General features: G+C 47.1%; 1 protein-coding gene and 1 long non-coding RNA gene across 11 annotated transcripts in view; one reads left to right on the top strand and one right to left on the bottom strand.

Moving 5' to 3' along the window:
* The window catches only part of LOC141162277 (ankyrin repeat and fibronectin type-III domain-containing protein 1-like), a 305183-nt gene that overhangs the window by 234255 nt on the left and 51917 nt on the right, over positions 1 to 19011 (top strand). Inside the window, exon 1 of one of the 10 annotated variants that reach the window (XM_073648222.1) lies at positions 2251 to 2393. The exons of 8 other annotated variants lie outside the window; for them this stretch is intronic. In XM_073648222.1, coding sequence (XP_073504323.1) covers positions 2356 to 2393 — 38 coding nt within the window. In that variant the 5' untranslated portion in view covers positions 2251 to 2355. Of the gene's footprint in view, positions 1 to 2250; positions 2448 to 19011 lie in introns of those variants that run through there. One more of the 10 variants, XM_073648223.1, reaches the window with a different exon arrangement.
* The window catches only part of LOC141162278 (uncharacterized), an 81814-nt gene that overhangs the window by 33696 nt on the left and 29107 nt on the right, over positions 1 to 19011 (bottom strand). The window lies entirely within an intron of this gene.

The following is a 19011-nucleotide window of genomic DNA, read 5'->3' as shown; positions in this document are numbered from 1 at the left end:
CGGCCCAAAGTTGTAGTTATTGTGGCCTCTTTTACCGCTGTAGTTCTCATTATCTCTGTTCGGCCTCATTCACAAGTCAGTTTTTCTTGTACGAGTGATATCCATGTTTTCACGGGTAACTCTAGTACTCGTTCGGCCGGGTGCTCCTGTATTCTCTACGAGAGCGCCGTCGCCGGATTGTCTCATCTCCGGGCAGTCACATTGGGCTGACATTAGTCTTACAGTGGTGGCCAAAAGTATTGGCACCCCTGCAATTCTGTCAGATAATACTCAGTTTCTTCCTGAAAATGATTGCAATCACAAATTCTTTGGTATTATTCTCTTCATTTAATTTGTCTTCAATGAAAAAACACAAAAAGAATTGTCCTAAAGCCAAATTGGATACAATTCCACACCAAACCTAAAAAAGGGGGAGGACAAAAGTATTGGCACTGTTTGAAAAATCATGTGATGCTTCTCTAATTCGTCTAATTAACAGCACCTGTAACTTACCTGTGGCACCTAACAGGTGTTGGCAATAACTAAATCACACTTGCAGCCAGTTACCATGGATTAAAGTTGACTCAACCTCTGTCCTGTGTCCTTGTGTGTACCACATTGAGCATGGAGAAAAGAAAGAAGACCAAAGAACTGTCTGAGGACTTGAGAAACCAAATTGTGAGGAAGCATGAGCAATCTCAAGGCTACAAGTCCATCTCCAAAGACCTGAATGTTCCTGTGTCTTCCGTGCGCAGTGTCATCAAGAAGTTTAAAGCCCATGGCACTGTGGCTAACCTCCCTAAATGTGGACGGAAAAGAAAAATTGACGAGAGATTTCAACGCAAGATTGTGCAGATGGTGGATAAAGAACCTCGACTAACATCCAAACAAGTTCAAGCTGCCCTGCAGTCCGAGGGTGCAACAGTGTCAACCCGTACTATCCGTCGGCGTCTGAATGAAAAGGGACTGTATGGTAGGATACACAGGAAGACCCCACTTCTTACCCCGAGACATAAAAAAGCCAGGCTGGAGTTTGCCAAAACTTACCTGAGAAAGCCTAAAACGTTTTGAAAGAATGTTTTCTGGTCAGATGAGACAAAAGTAGAGCTTTTTGGGAAAATGCATCAACATAGAGTGTACAGGAAAAAAAAAGAGGCATTCAAAGAAAAGAACACGGTCCCTACAGTCAAACATGGCGGAGGCTCCCTGATGTTTTGGGGTTGCTTTGCTGCCTCTGGCACTGGACTGCTTGACCGTGTGCATGACATTATGAAGTCTGAAGACTACCAACAAATTTTGCAGCATAATGTAGGGCCCAGTGTGAGAAAGCTGGGTCTCCCTCAGAGGTCATGGGTCTTCCAGCAGGACAATGACCCAAAACACGCTTCCAAAAGCACTATAAAATGGTTTGAGAGAAAGCACTGGAGACTTCTAAGGTGGCCAGCAATGAGTCCAGACCTAAATCCCATAGAACACCTGTGGAGAGATCTCAAAATGGCAGTTTGGAGAAGGCACCCTTCAAATATCAGGGACCTGGAGCAGTTTGCCAAAGAAGAATGGTCTACAATTCCAGCAGAGCATTGTAAGAAACTCATTGATGGTTACCGGAAGCGGTTGTTCGCAGTTATTTTGGCTAAAAGTTGTGCAACCAAGTATTAGGCTGAGGGTGCCAATACTTTTGTCTGGCCCATTTTTGGAGTTTTGTGTGAAATGATCAATGATTTGATTTTTGCTTCATTCTCTTTTGTGTTTTTTCCTTGCAAGCAAATTAAATGTAGATAATAATATCAAAGAATTTGTGATTGCAATCATATTCAGGAAGAAACTGAGTATTATCTGACAGAATTGCAGGGGTGCCAATACTTTTGGCCACCACTGTATGTGTATGGTGGGCTTTCACTTATCCATAGGATAATTTACTGATCGGTGTGGGTCCAAGCGCTGGGACCTGAACTGATCAACAGAATAGGGAATTTATCTCCAAGGGGGTAAATGTTTATCCATGTATGAACTGACGTAGCACGTCGGAAGCCCCATTCATTCTCTATGGGGCTGATGGAAAAAGCCAAATGGTGGTTGAGCATGACCACTGCCACTCCATGCCAAAAGTGCCCCCTTCTGGTGATCGGTGTCGGATCTCTGCCGTTCAGTAAGTTATCACCTATTCAGTCAATCCCTTTACACTTTAGCTATGTTTGCACTGGTTGAACCACCTATGCCCACAACATGCCTGAAGCACAAAGCTAAAATATTGCACAAACAAGAGTTCTTCATCGCGGTGGAAGTCTATGGTGGTACGTGTCCTCACAAGTCTGCTATGTGCAGTTGGTGGTTTCATGGTGCGGCACAGACATCAGCAGGACTTTACTGAGGAAGATGAAGAGCTGGATGTGCTGCGACTGGGGGAAAAGCAGGTAGTGTGCCCAGTATGGCTGCCCACCAGGGTGTCATGGCTGTATGGACATAAGGTATGTAGAAGATGGATGGACATTAATGTCCCAGGTTCTCCTTCATGGCAGAGAACACAAAGCGTCTCCATGAGATCAGAAAGAAGGGCCTGCACCTCTTTTGTCCATGGGTTGTATATATATATATATATATATATATATATATATATATATATATATATATATATATATATGCTTTATTTAACCCTGGACAACCCCTTTAATTCTCCGATTTAGCATCATGTGGCTGTACAAATGTCTTCCCATCATCAGGCATACTCTACTCCATACAGGATCTAAGGCTTGTAACCTAAAGAGCTGAATACAGACGAAGGATGATTAATTACACTGAAAATATATAAAGTGTTTATAGTCGATGTTCAACCCCTTCATTAAAACCAGGTTAGGTGCCCATCAGTGCTGTCTGGCTACCTGAGCTTATACTTCTCCACAAATCTCTATAAATAAACGTAATATAATTATCTGGAATCAAATTCTGCAAGATTTACAAATTACAGAGGAGAATATCTCCACTGCACTCGTAGCCTGTATTGTACTTCAGAGCTGCGTGCACTATTCTGCTGGCTTCAGAGCAAAGCAATCTGATGTAGTAAAAATTAACTTGTCTGTTATTTTATAGACATTAAACTAAGCTGACAAGTGTATATCTAAGGATAAGAAAGATTGTTTACCGGTTCTACCGATGACCAGCAGAATTATGAGTGGTGCTCTGGAGGTAATGAAGTATTTAACTCAGGATCAATACAGAATAGTGCCAAGTAATGCGTCCAAGGAAAGGTGCCATTCTATGGATACATTAGGCACATGCACAAATGCAGTGTGAATACGCCCTTATACAGCGTGAATTGCCATAATTCGCCCCTAAAATATCAGGTACAAGCGCGCTGAAGATTAATACCGCCGTATGCACCAGCACCAAGTTCTACCCTTTTTCCACGGTCATGTCCATTCGCTTACACTGGAGAGTGACTGTTGTGCCACAGGTATACAGGAGATGGGCATCACTACACTTCATATACTGTTGTATTGCATTCATTTTCACAGCAGGGCAGTAGGGGGCGCTCATGGCTCATCCTCCCCTCAGCACGCTGTAAACCTTGCAGTTGTGGATGGCATTACTTTCCCCAGGACAAGGATGTTCTCTACACCAAGTCCGTGCAGTACCACCCTCATCATTGCACAGCGGCCGGTGACCACACACTCTGTAAACAGCTGTGTATAATGACCACTGCAAAGTGGCGGCCTGGAGCTTGTGGGACTACAATTCCCAGCATATCCATGCATGCAGCATTGTCTCTTCCGCACTTTTTGCATCTAATCCAGTTTTGCATTTTTATCCCTTTTTTATCACAGTGCGCTTTGTGTGACAGCCGCTAAATATAGTCAGGATAAAGCAGATTGTATATGATCTCCGCAGCGGCTCCAGCCATAGACGAGGTGAACAGTCGCCCGCTGTAGGTGCGGACATCAGAGGACGGCGCTCCGGGAATGTGGCAGGATAATCTGCACCATGATTGGCGGATGTCTGGCAAATATTTGGAGCTTTTAGGGGACAGATATTTTGGGCTGTCGGGGGTTTAAAATAGTCTGGGTGCTTATCTATCTTCTATAGGAACAGTGTATGGAGTTATTTTTATCGTATTGCTAATTGCTGTGAAATGGAAAATGTTCTGTGTATAGAAAGTCCGTACACCACAGGGAGAAGAAGCCGAAGGGAAGCCCCAAAGAATAAGCTCCGTATAGGAGACACACACCTTTATAAAGTAACAACATGTGACAGTAAAAATGTACATGTTAAGTTGTTATATTGCACATACATTACATTACTGATCCTGAGTTACATCCTGTATTATACTCCAGAGCTGCACTCACTATTCTGCTGGTGCAGTCACTGTGTACATACATTACATTACTGATCCTGTACTGATCCTGAGTTACATCCTGTATTATACTCCAGAGCTGCACTCACTATTCTGCTGGTGCAGTCACTGTGTACATACATTACATTACTGATCCTGAGTTACATCCTGTATTATACTCCAGAGCTGCACTCACTATTCTGCTGGTGCAGTCACTGTGTACATACATTACATTACTGATCCTGAGTTACATCCTGTATTATACTCCAGAGCTGCACTCACTATTCTGCTGGTGCAGTCACTGTGTACATACATTACATTACTGATCCTGTACTGATCCTGAGTTACATCCTGTATGATACTCCAGAGCTGCACTCACTATTCTGCTGGTGCAGTCACTGTGTACATACATTACATTACTGATCCTGAGTTACATCCTGTATTATACTCCAGAGCTGCACTCACTATTCTGCTGGTGCAGTCACTGTGTACATACATTACATTACTGATCCTGAGTTACATCCTGTATGATACTCCAGAGCTGCACTCACTATTCTGCTGGTGCAGTCACTGTGTACATACATTACATTACTGATCCTGAGTTACATCCTGTATTATACTCCAGAGCTGCACTCACTATTCTGCTGGTGCAGTCACTGTGTACATACATTACATTACTGATCCTGAGTTACATCCTGTATTATACTCCAGAGCTGCACTCACTATTCTGCTGGTGCAGTCACTGTGTACATACATTACATTACTGATCCTGAGTTACATCCTGTATTATACTCCAGAGCTGCACTCACTATTCTGCTGGTGCAGTCACTGTGTACATACATTACATTACTGATCCTGAGTTACATCCTGTATTATACTCCAGAGCTGCACTCACTATTCTGCTGGTGCAGTCACTGTGTACATACATTACATTACTGATCCTGAGTTACATCCTGTATTATACTCCACAGCTGCACTCACTATTCTGCTGGTGCAGTCACTGTGTACATACATTACATTACTGATCCTGAGTTACATCCTGTATTATACTCCAGAGCTGCACTCACTATTCTGCTGGTGCAGTCACTGTGTACATACATTACATTACTGATCCTGAGTTACATCCTGTATTATACTCCAGAGCTGCACTCACTATTCTGCTGGTGCAGTCACTGTGTACATACATTACATTACTGATCCTGAGTTACATCCTGTATTATACTCCAGAGCTGCACTCACTATTCTGCTGGTGCAGTCACTGTGTACATACATTACATTACTGATCCTGTACTGATCCTGAGTTACATCCTGTATGATACTCCAGAGCTGCACTCACTATTCTGCTGGTGCAGTCACTGTGTACATACATTACATTACTGATCCTGTACTGATCCTGAGTTACCTCCTGTATTATACTCCAGAGCTGCACTCACTATTCTGCTGGTGCAGTCACTGTGTACATACATTACATTACTGATCCTGAGTTACATCCTGTATTATACTCCAGAGCTGCACTCACTATTCTGCTGGTGCAGTCACTGTGTACATACATTACATTACTGATCCTGTACTGATCCTGAGTTACATCCTGTATGATACTCCAGAGCTGCACTCACTATTCTGCTGGTGCAGTCACTGTGTACATACATTACATTACTGATCCTGTACTGATTCTGAGTTACATCCTGTATTATACTCCAGAGCTGCACTCACTATTCTGCTGGTGCAGTCACTGTGTACATACATTACATTACTGATCCTGTACTGATCCTGAGTTACATCCTGTATTATACTCCAGAGCTGCACTCACTATTCTGCTGGTGCAGTCACTGTGTACATACATTACATTACTGATCCTGTACTGATCCTGAGTTACATCCTGTATGATACTCCAGAGCTGCACTCACTATTCTGCTGGTGCAGTCACTGTGTACATACATTACATTACTGATCCTGTACTGATCCTGAGTTACATCCTGTAGATCTTTTTATTATAAAAATGAAAAACATAACAAAATTAACAACCACAAAATAAACAATGTAATGAACTGGTCCAGCCGCTCCCTCTCTCCTCACACACATATTATACATATATACAGAATAATAAGAACTGACACTGTGACATCTGGTCCGGTTACCAAACAAATAATAACAGTAAAATAAACCATAGCTGACAAAATTATATACAAACTAATATATACACTTTTTTTTTTAATAAAATAAATACTAACTATACAAATATATACAAAACAAAACAAAATACCCCACACTCAAGCCCACCAGTCCCAACCCCGGCACTGACCTGAGAGCTGGTCCTGCGTCTCATGCCTATATCCAACGTCCATAGGCCAGATCAGGCAGTGCCAGTTTTTCCCCCAAATAACCAGTGTCCCTCAAGATGAACCCACCTCCCCCCTTTTCCCACCACCCAACCTAACACCTACACCCAAACCCATATATACAATATATACAGAAAGAAACAATAGAATAACACACAATACAATAACCACAACTGACAAAGCCCAAGTTCGGCGCCTGCAGCCCTACATCACTGTCTACTGATCAAAACAAAACAAAAATCTATGGTGTCAGCAGCAGCCCACCACCAGGAGAGGAGATGACCAGACTAGGGCACACTAAAAGAAAAGCCCCTCCAGAGGAGAGCAGCCCTCCTTGTACCCAGTCTCTCATACTCCAGAGAACACACCTTCACCAGGTCACCGAGTATGGTCCTAAACACATCGTCCACTGGGAGGATTTTCCGCTGCGTCGATACTAAGCACCGTGCATTCCACGTGTGATACCTAACCACTGCGCTAACTAGAAATAAGGTGCAGCGGTCCCGACCACCCAGGTCCCCGAATGCTCCATAGGCCCATTCCTCATGAGAGAGACCGGCCAGCCGGGGCCAGCCAATGGAGGCGCCCACCCTGTTGTACACCTCTGTGTTAAAGGGACAATGAAGCAGGAAGTGGTCCATGCTTTCAAGCATGGTACCACAATGCTCCCGAGGACAGTCCTGTCCTCAGAGCTCCTACACTTCAGATTGTCCCTCACACACAGTTTCCCATGGAAGCAGCGCCAAGCCAAGTCCCAAAACTTCGAGGGGATCCTGATAGAATTCAAAAGATGCAGACCCACCCCAAGATCCCGACTTGAGCAATCCCTGAGCGCCAGAGGCCTCTGAAAATGGGTCAACAGAACCCTTTTGTCAAGGAGCTTCCTTGGCAGAGTCCTGACCTCCCACATTCCCAGAGCCCACCGGCAAATTACCTTCAGAACCACGGTAGCGTAAGCCGGGAGATGTCCATGCGGTGTGCGTAGATCCTTCACTTGCTCTCCTGTCTCCCATTCCTGGAAGAAAGGCTGAAACCATCCCCTACAGGAGAATACCCACGGAGGAGCCCTCTCTTTCCAGAGGTTTGCAATATTGATCTTAATGAAGGTATTCACAAGGAATACCACAGGGTTGACCATACCCAACCCTCCTAGTCTCCTCTTACGGTAAGTAACCTCCCTCTTGACCAGGTTCAGTCTATTCCCCCATAACAGTTGGAAGAGCAAACTGTAGACCCCAGTCCAGAGAGGCTCTGACAAGATGCACACACTGCCCAGATAGATCAGCAAAGGGAGCAGGTAAGTTTTGACCAGGTTTACCCTTTCCCTTAGGGTCAAAGACCAACCCTTCCATTGGTTCACCTTCTGAGTGGCGATCTCTAGCCTGCTGTCCCAATTTTGTTTGGGGTAATCCCCCTGGCCAAATTCGATGCCAAGAACTTTTGCAGAGACTTTGGGTCCTGGAAGGGTGTCCGGGAGTTCAAAACCAGGATCTCCTCCTCCCAACCAGAGACTCTCACACTTATCCCAGTTGATCTTGGACCCGGATGCCTCCGAGTAGCGATTTACCTCTGACATCAGCCATTCTGCCTCCCAATCAGAGGAAACAAAAACGGTGACGTCATCGGCATATGCCACCACTCTCAAGAGTGGCCTCCGGTGCTGCCTGGTCCATCCCGATCCCAGCCAACGGTCCACGCTCCACCCTCCTAAGAAGCGGGTCAATCGCAAACACGTACAGCAGCGGGCTCAAGGGACAACCCTGGCGAACACCACACCCAACCTCAAAAGAGCTGCCAATCCAACCGTTCACAAGCGGGAAACTCTCTGCCCCAGCGTACAAGGTCTTAAGCCAATCAACAACCCCCCCCGGCTGGCCATACCTCAGAAGGACAGACCAGAGGTACTCATGGTTAACCCGATCAAAAGCTTTTGCCTGGTCCAATGGCAGCATGTACCCCTTCCAGTGGCCAGCCCTACCCTGCTCCACCGCCTCTTAGACACAGAGTACAGCACTAATTGCACTGCGGCCTGGAACAGAGCAATGCTGGGCTCCCAAAAGGAGTCGGGGCACAAATTTCACCAGCCGATTAAACAGCACCTTTGCCAAAACCTTCCTGTCTGCATTGAGAAGCGCTATGGGACGCCAATTCTCAATGCAAAATGGGTCCTTACCCTTTGACAAGATGATCAGGGCAGACCTCCTCATTGACTTTGGCAGAGTGCCCGAGGAAAGACACTAATTGAATACCTCAGTCAAGAGGGGAACCAAGGCGTCCTTAAAGGTCTTATAGAATTCAGATGTTAAGCCGTCTGGACCGGGAGATTTCTTTAGGTCAAGTCCTTCAATCGCCAACTTAACTTCCTCTTCCCTGATCATCTCTGTCCAAGCGCCAAGAGAGGGGTCTACCCCTGGTTCGGGGACGGCTTCTGCCAGAAATGCCGACATCTCATCCCAATCCAGATCCCTCTTCCCCAAGAGGTGCGAGTAGAAGGATCTGACGACCTCCAGGATCCCTGATCTGGATCTTTTCAGGGAACCCACAGAGTCAACCAGTCCTGTAACAACTTTACTATTCACTGACATCTTGCAGTTTCTGTAAGGGTCGGGCGAGCGGTACTTCCCGTAATCCCTCTCAAAAACCAAAGATGCGTGTGTATCATACTGACACCTCATTAGCAAAGATTTTACTCTGGAGATCTCCTCGCGGCTACCTCCAGTTGAGACAAGATGCTCGAGTTTCCTCCTCAGTCCCTGATACAGGCGGTACCTGTCCTGGCTCCCGAGGCTCGAGAGCTGGCGGAAGAATCTCGCCACCCTTTTCTTGAACATCTCCCACCACTCTGACTTACTACTACAAAGATCCAGTAAGGGTCAGCTTGTCTCTGGAACCTCCTCTATCCCGGGGCCTCGTGACAGTGTTGAAGTCCCCTCCAAAAACGACCTGTCGACTCGTAAAAAGGTCGGGCTTGATCCTCATAAAGAGACACTTCCGGTCCCACTTAGATTGGGGACCATAGATGTTAATGAGCCAAAGCTCCTGTCCCTTCATGAGGACATCTAATATCAGGCACCTCCCCATTTCTAACTCAATAACCTGTCGGCATTCTACCGATGCGGTAAAAAGGACCGCCACTCCGCTATACGGCTCGGCCGCAAGAGACCAATAGGAGGGCCCGAGTCTCCACTCCCTCTTAGCTATAAACACCTCTGCCATATTTGGCAGCCTTGTCTCTTGCAAAAAGAAAATGTCAGCTTCAACCCGGCTGAGAAAATCAAAGGCCGCAAATCTAGCCGTATTTGACTTAATGCTGGTGACATTAATGGACGCCAGCGTCAACGGAGTGGGTACCGCCATCATTGGTGATTGAGTTAGATGGCTTTCTTCTTCCCACTCCCCTTATCCTCTGCCTCAGAGAAGGAATCCTTCCTCCTCTTCAATGATACAGACGTGTCCATTCCCACATTTTTCCTTCTTTTTTCGTCCTCGTCTCCGGACTCTGGGCCAGTTCCTCCCCCCAAGGACCTTGCATCCCCAGGAGAAGGAGACTCTGCGCCCCCTGTAAGCTCCGCCGAAGCCGGAACCTCACCCTCAGCCTCCTCTTCCGAGGAAGACATGTTATCAAGGGCTTGGAACCGGTTAGAAAGACCAACCAGAGGGGAGTCAGTTTTACCTTCCTTAGGTACCTTGGTCAGAGCGGGAGAAGATGTTTTATCTCCCTTCTTTCTCTTCTTTTTGGTGGCGCGCTCACGCTTGTTCTCTAGCCACCGCTTATTATCCTCATCCATACTTTCATAATGGGAGGATTCTGAGGAAGAGGCAGTTTCCTCCCTGTGGATCCTCCTGACCTCCTCATCCAACTCATCATCCCTCGGGGCCTCAGCAGCAACACTGGCATCCAGGACAGGGGCCACCCCAGTATCTGTGGCTCGCCTCGCTCCCTCTCCTGTCTGCGCTTGTCTAGACGCCTCAGCTGGGCAGGCGTCTTTTTATTGCTTTTCTTCCCTGGCCCCTCAGCTCCCCCACCCCTGCTAGTCCCCTCCCCAGCAGAATCAGCCTCACGGTTTTCTCCCACCGGGGTCTCGACTGCATTAGCGAAGGAGCGAGGACAACGGCTGAATGGGTGACCTAACTCACCACACAGGTGGCACCTAATCTCCACACAAGAGGCGGCAAGATGGCCGACACCCCCGCACAACGCGCATTTCTGCACAGTGCAGTTTGCACTGAAGTCTGTGGGGTCGCCGCACCTGTGACAGAGCTTCGGTTGCCCCTGGTAGAAGACCAGGATACGATCCCTACCCAGGAAGGCAGATGATGGAATGTGGGCAATCGTACCACCTGAACGCTTAAGTTTTACCATAAACGTCCAGGCCCCTGACCAGATACCAAACTCGTCGCGGTTTTTCTTTGGCATCTCCACCACTTCTCCATACCGACCAAGCCACGTCAAGATGTCATAACAAGAAAGCGACTCGTTACGAGTCATCATGGTCACTTTCTTGATCTGGTTTTGGCGAGAGACTGCTTGAACGGCAAGTCTCGCCAACCGGGCTCATTTTTTGCCAATTCATAATTCGTCCAGAAGAGCTCAAGCCCCTCCGGCCGAACAAAGCTGACATCAAACTCAGGCGTGGAATAGGGATGTATCAAGGCGTAGATGTCAATCGCCTTGAAGCCCATCCTCAGCAGGAGCTCCACAACCTTAGACCTTGGAGGACATGCATCACTGCCCCTCCACCGAAGACGGACCACATTCCTACGCACACTGCCTGGCCGGGCTGTTGGGAGGGACCACACCGTATCCCCCCCTTTTTGCTCTCGGAAGGCCCCGAGGCCATGCCTCTCTATCCAGAAGGATAGATCAACCTCTCGACCCTCTACCATTAGTGATCTCTCACCCTTCTTTAGAGTCTCCAGAAGGTGCCGTTGCAACATGCCGTCCCCAAAGTCCGGAGACGAGGAGGATGCCCTATTTGCACCGGAGGTGACACTGGCATAACTCTGGACAGGCGTTGCCACCCCCGGGGGGGCAACCGGACCAGTGACTACATTAGCCCCAACAGCATCACTATTACCCACCTCCATCTCACCCTCCACCAAACCAACAACAACACCACTAGGCAATGAATTGGCCTCATTCACACCCACCACCACATTCATTCCTGCTGGACCAGTGACAATGGTGGATGACCTTTTGACCTCCGCATCAGGCACAAGGGGCTCAGTCGCCTCCATAGAACTGGAGGCGACCTCACCCCTGGTCTTGTGTGTCCCCTCCACATCATCAGTCGGTAATTTCCACTGTTTTGAATTTGTAGTGATGCGCCGCTGATCTTTAGCCGCTGTGAGGCGCCGCTGATCTCTAGCATCAGGATCTTCCTGACCTGCGGCGCCAACACAGAATAGCACTTTGATGGGAGGACTGGAACGCTCAGCCCCGACAGCCCCCTCACACTGCCGCCGCTCCTCAACTAAGTGATCAGCGGCAACAGCATTCAGAGGCGCCGAGGCTACCGGAGCTGCCCTCGACACCGGGCCGCTCCCCCCTCCCACTGAGGAGCGCACCACAGCATTGTGGCCTGACGGAACGCCCGCCGCCGGGCCGCCCTCACTGTCCAGCCTCTCGGCTGATGCACCTCCTGCTGCGTCCCCGCTACTATAAGCAGAGACGGAGCTCTGCGCCTCACTACCACGCTCTGTAATCTCCCCGCGCCTTTGCACCGGATCCACAGCAGAACCCGGGCTGGGCAACGGGGCTTATACAGCGAGCTGAGCCTGCCGCCGACTCAGGGGGTACAGGGAGGGGGGCATAGACATAGCTTACCGCTTCCTGCAGCTTTGGCTTGGTCTTCTTTGCCTTTTTGTGGCCCCCAGGTGCCTCTTCTGGTAGATCGTCACCAAGATGGAAGTTGTGGAGGCACACTGGGGACTCCAGGAGCTTTATTTCTGCCATTAGCGCCCCTCCCTGGCCGCTGCTGTCACTGTCCTCCCCAGAGCCGGCAGAACTGCGACCAGATGCCATTGCCGCCTGTCCTGCAGGGAGCTCGCTGCACGTGGCCTGCGGGTGACTTTGCAGGCTGCCAGGTGAGGCTTCCTGCTGGTCATCATCACTCTCATCATCCACCTGGCTCTCAGGCTACAGCCCCATCTGCCTTTGCTCTCTGGTATCAGCCATTTCTCTGAAGCGGTCTTCATTTATAAGTTTTTCTTTGAATGGACCACTCTGTTCCCTGATGTTGGCTTTCCTAAGTTCCAGCAGGTGAACCTCGCTGGTCAGCCTCTTTACCTCAGCCTGGAGTTTAGCCTTCCTCTGTTTGGAGGCCCCCGCAGCTTTTGCGCTTGTGCAGCGCAGCTCCTCCCGAAGTCTCCTGACCAGCTTACTTGTATCTTCATACTCACGGAGGTGGATCATGACCCGGGAGGCATAGGTGGACACAGACTCCCGGGGTCCCTGCAGCGCCCAACCCCCCTCAGTGAGGTCGGCCTCACCTCCGTGAGCACTCAGCTTTCCTCCGGAAGGAGCGCCATCATGCTCGCCATTGTCAGGCTTTTCCTCCATGCTGGAAGCCTTGCGGCTTTTGGGAGTCTCCACAGTCCCAAGGGGAGTAGGAGCCACATTGCTGCGACTCCTGGTGGAGCGTCTCACCCCCGGGTCCTCCGATGTGCAGGCCGGTTGCTGGTTTCTCCTGCCCCCCGCTGGCCTGGTTCGGGAAGCAGAAGCCTGGGACTTGGCTCCATCACTCATCCCAGAAACCCGCTCCCTCCCTGGGCAAGAGAGAGAGCAGGTCCCCAGGTGGAGAGGTGTTGGTTCTCAGAGAGATCAGGAGCTCACAGCAGGACCGGCAGCCACCACACCCGTAATCAGCACACTGAGCAGCAGCTGATCCAGAGCTGCACTCACTAGTCTGCTGGAGGAGTCGCTGTACATGCATTACTTATCTTGTACTGATGATGATTACAGCCTGTATTGTACTTCAGAGCTGCATGCACAATTCTTCTGGCTTTAAAAAAAGCAATCAAATGTAGTAAAAACGAACTTTCCCACTACTTTATATGAAGTTAGTAGCCTTGCCCCTCTCCGTCCCTGAAGTTCAGCATGATGGCTATCGGATGGACAGATGACATTCATTTCATTATTTCCTGTCACACCTCTTCAGACCCATATTGTGCCCCATCACAAAATGTTGCCCTAGGTGGCTGTCTGCTTTGTCTTGTCAGGAAGCCATGTGCATGTAAGTCACTGAGCCAAAGAGAAATTTACAATTTTACACCATTTATATTGTGCGCATAGCCAAAAAGAGAGACGATCGCAGGAGGAACGGGACTACAGTCTGCCTTGGAGACCTTTTGGAGAACTTTCTCTTTGAAGCCGTTCTTCCTACCAAGATATTTCACTTTTGAAGCTCAGTAGAAATGTGTAGTTTTCTTTTTATGTAGAAAGCTGAAATAACTCTATGAAAGAGTCGAGGATCAGTGTGAGACACAGGCAGTATTTACCCATGGTGTCCGGACTTCGGCTCTGTGTGATGAGGATGACAAGGTTGGTGGAGCCGGTTATGATGATTGTGCAATGGCCTTGGATCATCATGAATATTGCTGATTAGTCCACAAGATATCGAGAAGGTGGATGTCAATGTGATAATGAAAATTCAGAAAGCAAAGTGATTGGGAAGGACATAACCACATAATGACCCTATCAGCTGCTGGCACGACAATCACGAGGAGGGCTACCAAAATGTTCATGAGACTAGAACTGCTGATGACTTGTAGCTGTGGATGACCATTGACGACTTTAGTTCTTCATCAGAACTTAGACTTGGACAGGTCAATGGTTTGGGGAAAGGAGCGTCACCAAAAATCTTGGGAGTGAGAAGACACATAGACAAGGCCACACTAACTACTGAGCCTTTAGGGCAATTCACAGACGGACCATTTGTTCTAGAGAGTCATAAAATAGGTCCTTGGCCACCAGGTTGCGATATGGAGGATCTGCAAGTGGTAACCAGAGTGGTACAGTATGGCTGTAGGGAAGGAAATCCACTACTCATGCGGGGAAGTGGGAAGGGGCCTACCAGGGCAGCATCTATAGCACCCACAGTCTTCCCCAAGACATCAGAAGTTTGTGATGAGCCCATGTGATGTTCTTTCTTGGAGAACTTCTCGACATTTTTCCAAGTCTTGGCACAGTAATTTCCCTTTTTACCCCATATATGTAATCTGCTGTGAACTTTCCTAATGGTTTCCCAATTATTATAGCCAAGGCTGAGTCTTCATTGGGGACTTGAAATGATTCTCTGTTTCTCTTGGCGCCATAATATTGATGACATCCCATCATAATAAGACACATTATTCATTAGATTATGGGTCACAGTTTTGACCACCATTTAACACCACTGAACATTAATCAACTCAATTTGCATAGTAATTACATTTATATCCGCTTAGTGCGGAGAACATGACTATACTTCCACTCAGATATGCATCGAAGATCAGCATCCAAATAGCTCTATTCTTCTATATAGTGACCTACACGCAAACACTTTTTTGCTTACAATCTGCAAGACTGGGCAATCTATTGTGTGCTGGGCACTCTATTGTGTACTAGGCACTCTATTGTGTACTAGGCACTCTATTGTGTACTAGGCACTCTATTGTATACGTATACTGGATTCTCTATTGTGCACTCAGCGCTATTATGTACTGGGCACTCTATTGTGTACTAGGCACTCTATTGTGTACTGGGCACTCCATTGTGTACTAGGCACTCTTTTGTATGCTGGGCACTCTATTGTGTACTAGGCACTCAATTGTGTGCTGGGCACTCTATTGTGTACTAGGCACTCTTTTGTGTGCTGGGCATGCTATTGTGTACTGGATTCTCTATTGTGCACTCAGCACTCTATTGTGTACTGGACTCTATATTGTGTGTTATGCATTCTGATGTACTAAGCACTCTATTGTATATTGGACATTCTTATATGTTGGGCACTCTATGGTATATTGGCCACTCTATTGTATATTGGGCATTCTATTGTAGATTACATTGGGCACTCTTGTATGCTGGACCCTCCATTGTACCTTGGGCACTCTTGTACATTTGGCATGCTATTGTATATAGGGCATTCTATTGTATATTATATTTGGCACTATTGTATACTGGGCTTACTTGTATGCAGAGCACTCTATTGTATAATGGGCACTTTGTATACTGGGCACTCTATTGTATATAGGGCACTCTTGTACATTGCCCAATACACGATAGAGTGCTCAATGTAGAAGACTGCCAAATATAAAAGAGTGCCCAGTGTACAAGACTGCCCAATATACAATAGAGTGCCCAGCATACAAATGTGCCCAATATAATATAAAATAAAATGCCCAATACACGATAGAGTGACCATTCTATTGTATATCATATTGGGCACCCTTGTATGCTGGGCACTCTATTGTATACTTGCACTCTATTGTATATTGGGCACTCTATTGTATATTGGGCAGTCTTGCACATTGAGCACTCTATTGTATATTGGGCACTCTATTTTATATTTGTCAGTCTTGCACATTGAGCACTCTATTGTATACTTGGCACTCTATTGTATATTGGGCACTCTATTTTATATTTGTCAGTCTTGTACATTGAGCACTCTATTGTATATTGTGCATTCTATTGTATATTATATTGGGCATTATTACTTACTGAGCACTATTGTATGCTAAGCACTCTATTGTATATTGGACACTATTGTATATTGGGCACTCTTGTACATTGAGCACTCTATTGTATATTGGATATTCTATTGTATATTGGGCAGTCTTTACATTGAGCACTCCATTGTATATTGGGCAGTCTTGCACATTGAGCACTCTATTGTATACTGGCACTGTATTGTATATTGGGCACTCAAGTTGAATTGTAGAATGCAGTATGGTTCCTTCATGCAGTATCTATAACTTATAGCATGGGTGTGACAATTGCTGTAGCTGGACTGACAGGTAATTGAGGGATGTACGTACCTTTTAAAAAAACAAAAACAAAAACAATCTAAAAATTAGGAATTTTGCTGCTTCTTATTTGTCTTTAAACTCCGGAACAAGCACTTTGAAGAGCGCTCTTCAGTCAAAACTGATCTAGAGTGTGATCTCGAGTGTGATCTCGAGTGTGATCTCGAGTGTGATCTCGAGTGTGATCTCGAGTGTGATCTCGAGTGTTACGTGGAGGGCGAGTTCTGGGGAGCGGAGCCTGACATCAGATTTCAGAGCAGATTTACGCCCCTACACAAGGCGGAATAATGTGTACTTATTTTTTGGATAAATGGATGGGGACGGTTAATTTTAGGCCACTCCTGAAGGTAATGTTTGCTTCTAAGAATGACCTACAGCTACCTCTAGGCCAAAAATGCCTGAGCGTTGGCGGGAGTCTATATATTTCTCATTGTATTTTCTTCTTCTGACCAAGGGCTGGTTGTGCATAGAGTTAAAAGGGAGGATTACTGCTGTGCCAGAGGAAATATATATTTATCAGCATATTCTGCTTCCTTATAAAGGATTGCCGTCCTGGAGGCGTGTAGGAAGAGACGCTAATGAGGGTTATTTACCATCTCGTATGGGGTCAGACTCCGGCTTCCATGTATGTTCCCAGCAGCCTGGTCGTATGTTAATCAGCCGCTCCGGCAGCTCCTATCACCATAGAAACACCTATAACGGCCCCCTCCATCCCATTATTACCCCACATCTTCCCTTCTGCTCACTGACTGCTGAGACTTCTACATGTTACTGATAGATATTTGATCTCCATGATCTTCACATGTAAAATTATTTTATTACATTTTTTACTAAGCATAGTGTATATATTTGTTTGTATATGTATGAATCCTGCAAACATCGATCCTATCCTTATTGATTCTCACGCAGATCACTGGGATCTGTAGTTCCTCTTCCTAGTTTGTGTCAATTGTGATCGACAAATGGGGTTGTCATCCTTTCCTCCAAGAATTATTCTCCATATTAACAGGGCAGTTATGTCAGGTGAGTGACTTCACACATACTTTTAATAATCACCATATCCACGGGATGGGATGCTGAAGAGGTTCATATCAACATCCCTGGTGGTCCAGAGCATTGAAATGGTTGATGTAAAGATCCCTGGTGGTCTTAGAGCAGTGAGGGCTAGTGAAAGCATTCCTGGTGATCTACAGTAGTGAAGGGGTAAGTGATCTGCTGGAGAACACAACAGTAAGTGTTGTCATGGGGAAAATGAAGAGCAGACTAACCATGATTTTTAAGCTCCCTGCTTCCTGTCAGTGATCGGAGGTATTCCTGTTAGCGTATCAGGGCCCCCTCCTGTAACCAGATTTGGACATTGGTCAGACATGATTGGGGAAGGTTCTGACACCTGGATGTAAATCTGGGATACACCCATTCACTGACAGCAAGCGGAGAGCGCGAAAATATAAAAAACTAAACCACAAAGTATAGAAAACTTCCGATCCTGCAGAGTAATACACGACATAACACCATGCCTGCTCTCCTGTATATTCTGTATACTACTAGTGACATGGGGCCTTGTAACGAGGCCTGACAACCATTTTCTGCCATATACTCCACGGTCCTGCGTCGTGAACGGAATACGACATTATATATAAATATATATATATACTGTATACACACATATACTTCAGCTATTGAATTACCTATTGTAATGGAAAAAGCCCTTGGAGGTAGTGAGGAGGCCCGGAGAGCTAGGAGCTGGACCGGGGGGTGTATACACTGGGAATGTGTGGTCCTCGTAACCCCGACCCTGTGCCGATTCCAGTCAGCCTGGTGCCGAGGTTCAAGTTTCACCCTGGAGATCGAAAGTAGCCATATTTAGCATGAACTTGTACTGGCCACGAGGGAAGGGAGGGCTGCAGGAAATAGCCGGCTATACAGCAAGACAGCGGCCAGTGTCTGAGAGGGAGAATTATCTGAGCTCTACTGCAAAGGACGGCCATAGAAAGGCAATCTGAGCACAAAAATATACCGCAATTAGCCAGATTACGTGCCACCTGTTCCCCAGACGGGGTATGGCCTCTACAATTAGCATGGTCAATGTAAACCTGCATTATTGGGCGCTTTATATAGTGCTGATCCGCAGCCAGGGCCACCAGGGTGATGGCTTATAAGTGGCAGCCTGGTAGATTCTGCAGCGGCAGGCAGGGCCCCTAGACGGGCAGCCCGGCCTCATTAAGTGGCGTATAGGCCACATTATAGGCCCGATTCCTATGGAGACAGTCGGAGGAATTCTCACCCGTCTCCCCCCGGTGCCGTATTTAAATGGTTTGAAGTGGCACCGTCTCCAGAACGAATTCTTGTACGGGGGACGCC

This window comes from Phyllobates terribilis, unplaced genomic scaffold (genome assembly GCF_046119375.1).
Source record: "Phyllobates terribilis strain yellow unplaced genomic scaffold, ASM4611937v1 Scaffold_9__5_contigs__length_417890890, whole genome shotgun sequence".
NCBI lineage: Eukaryota > Metazoa > Chordata > Amphibia > Anura > Dendrobatidae > Phyllobates > Phyllobates terribilis.
The sequence above is the reverse complement of the archived record's forward strand: the minus strand, read 5'-3'. Positions and strand labels throughout refer to the sequence as shown.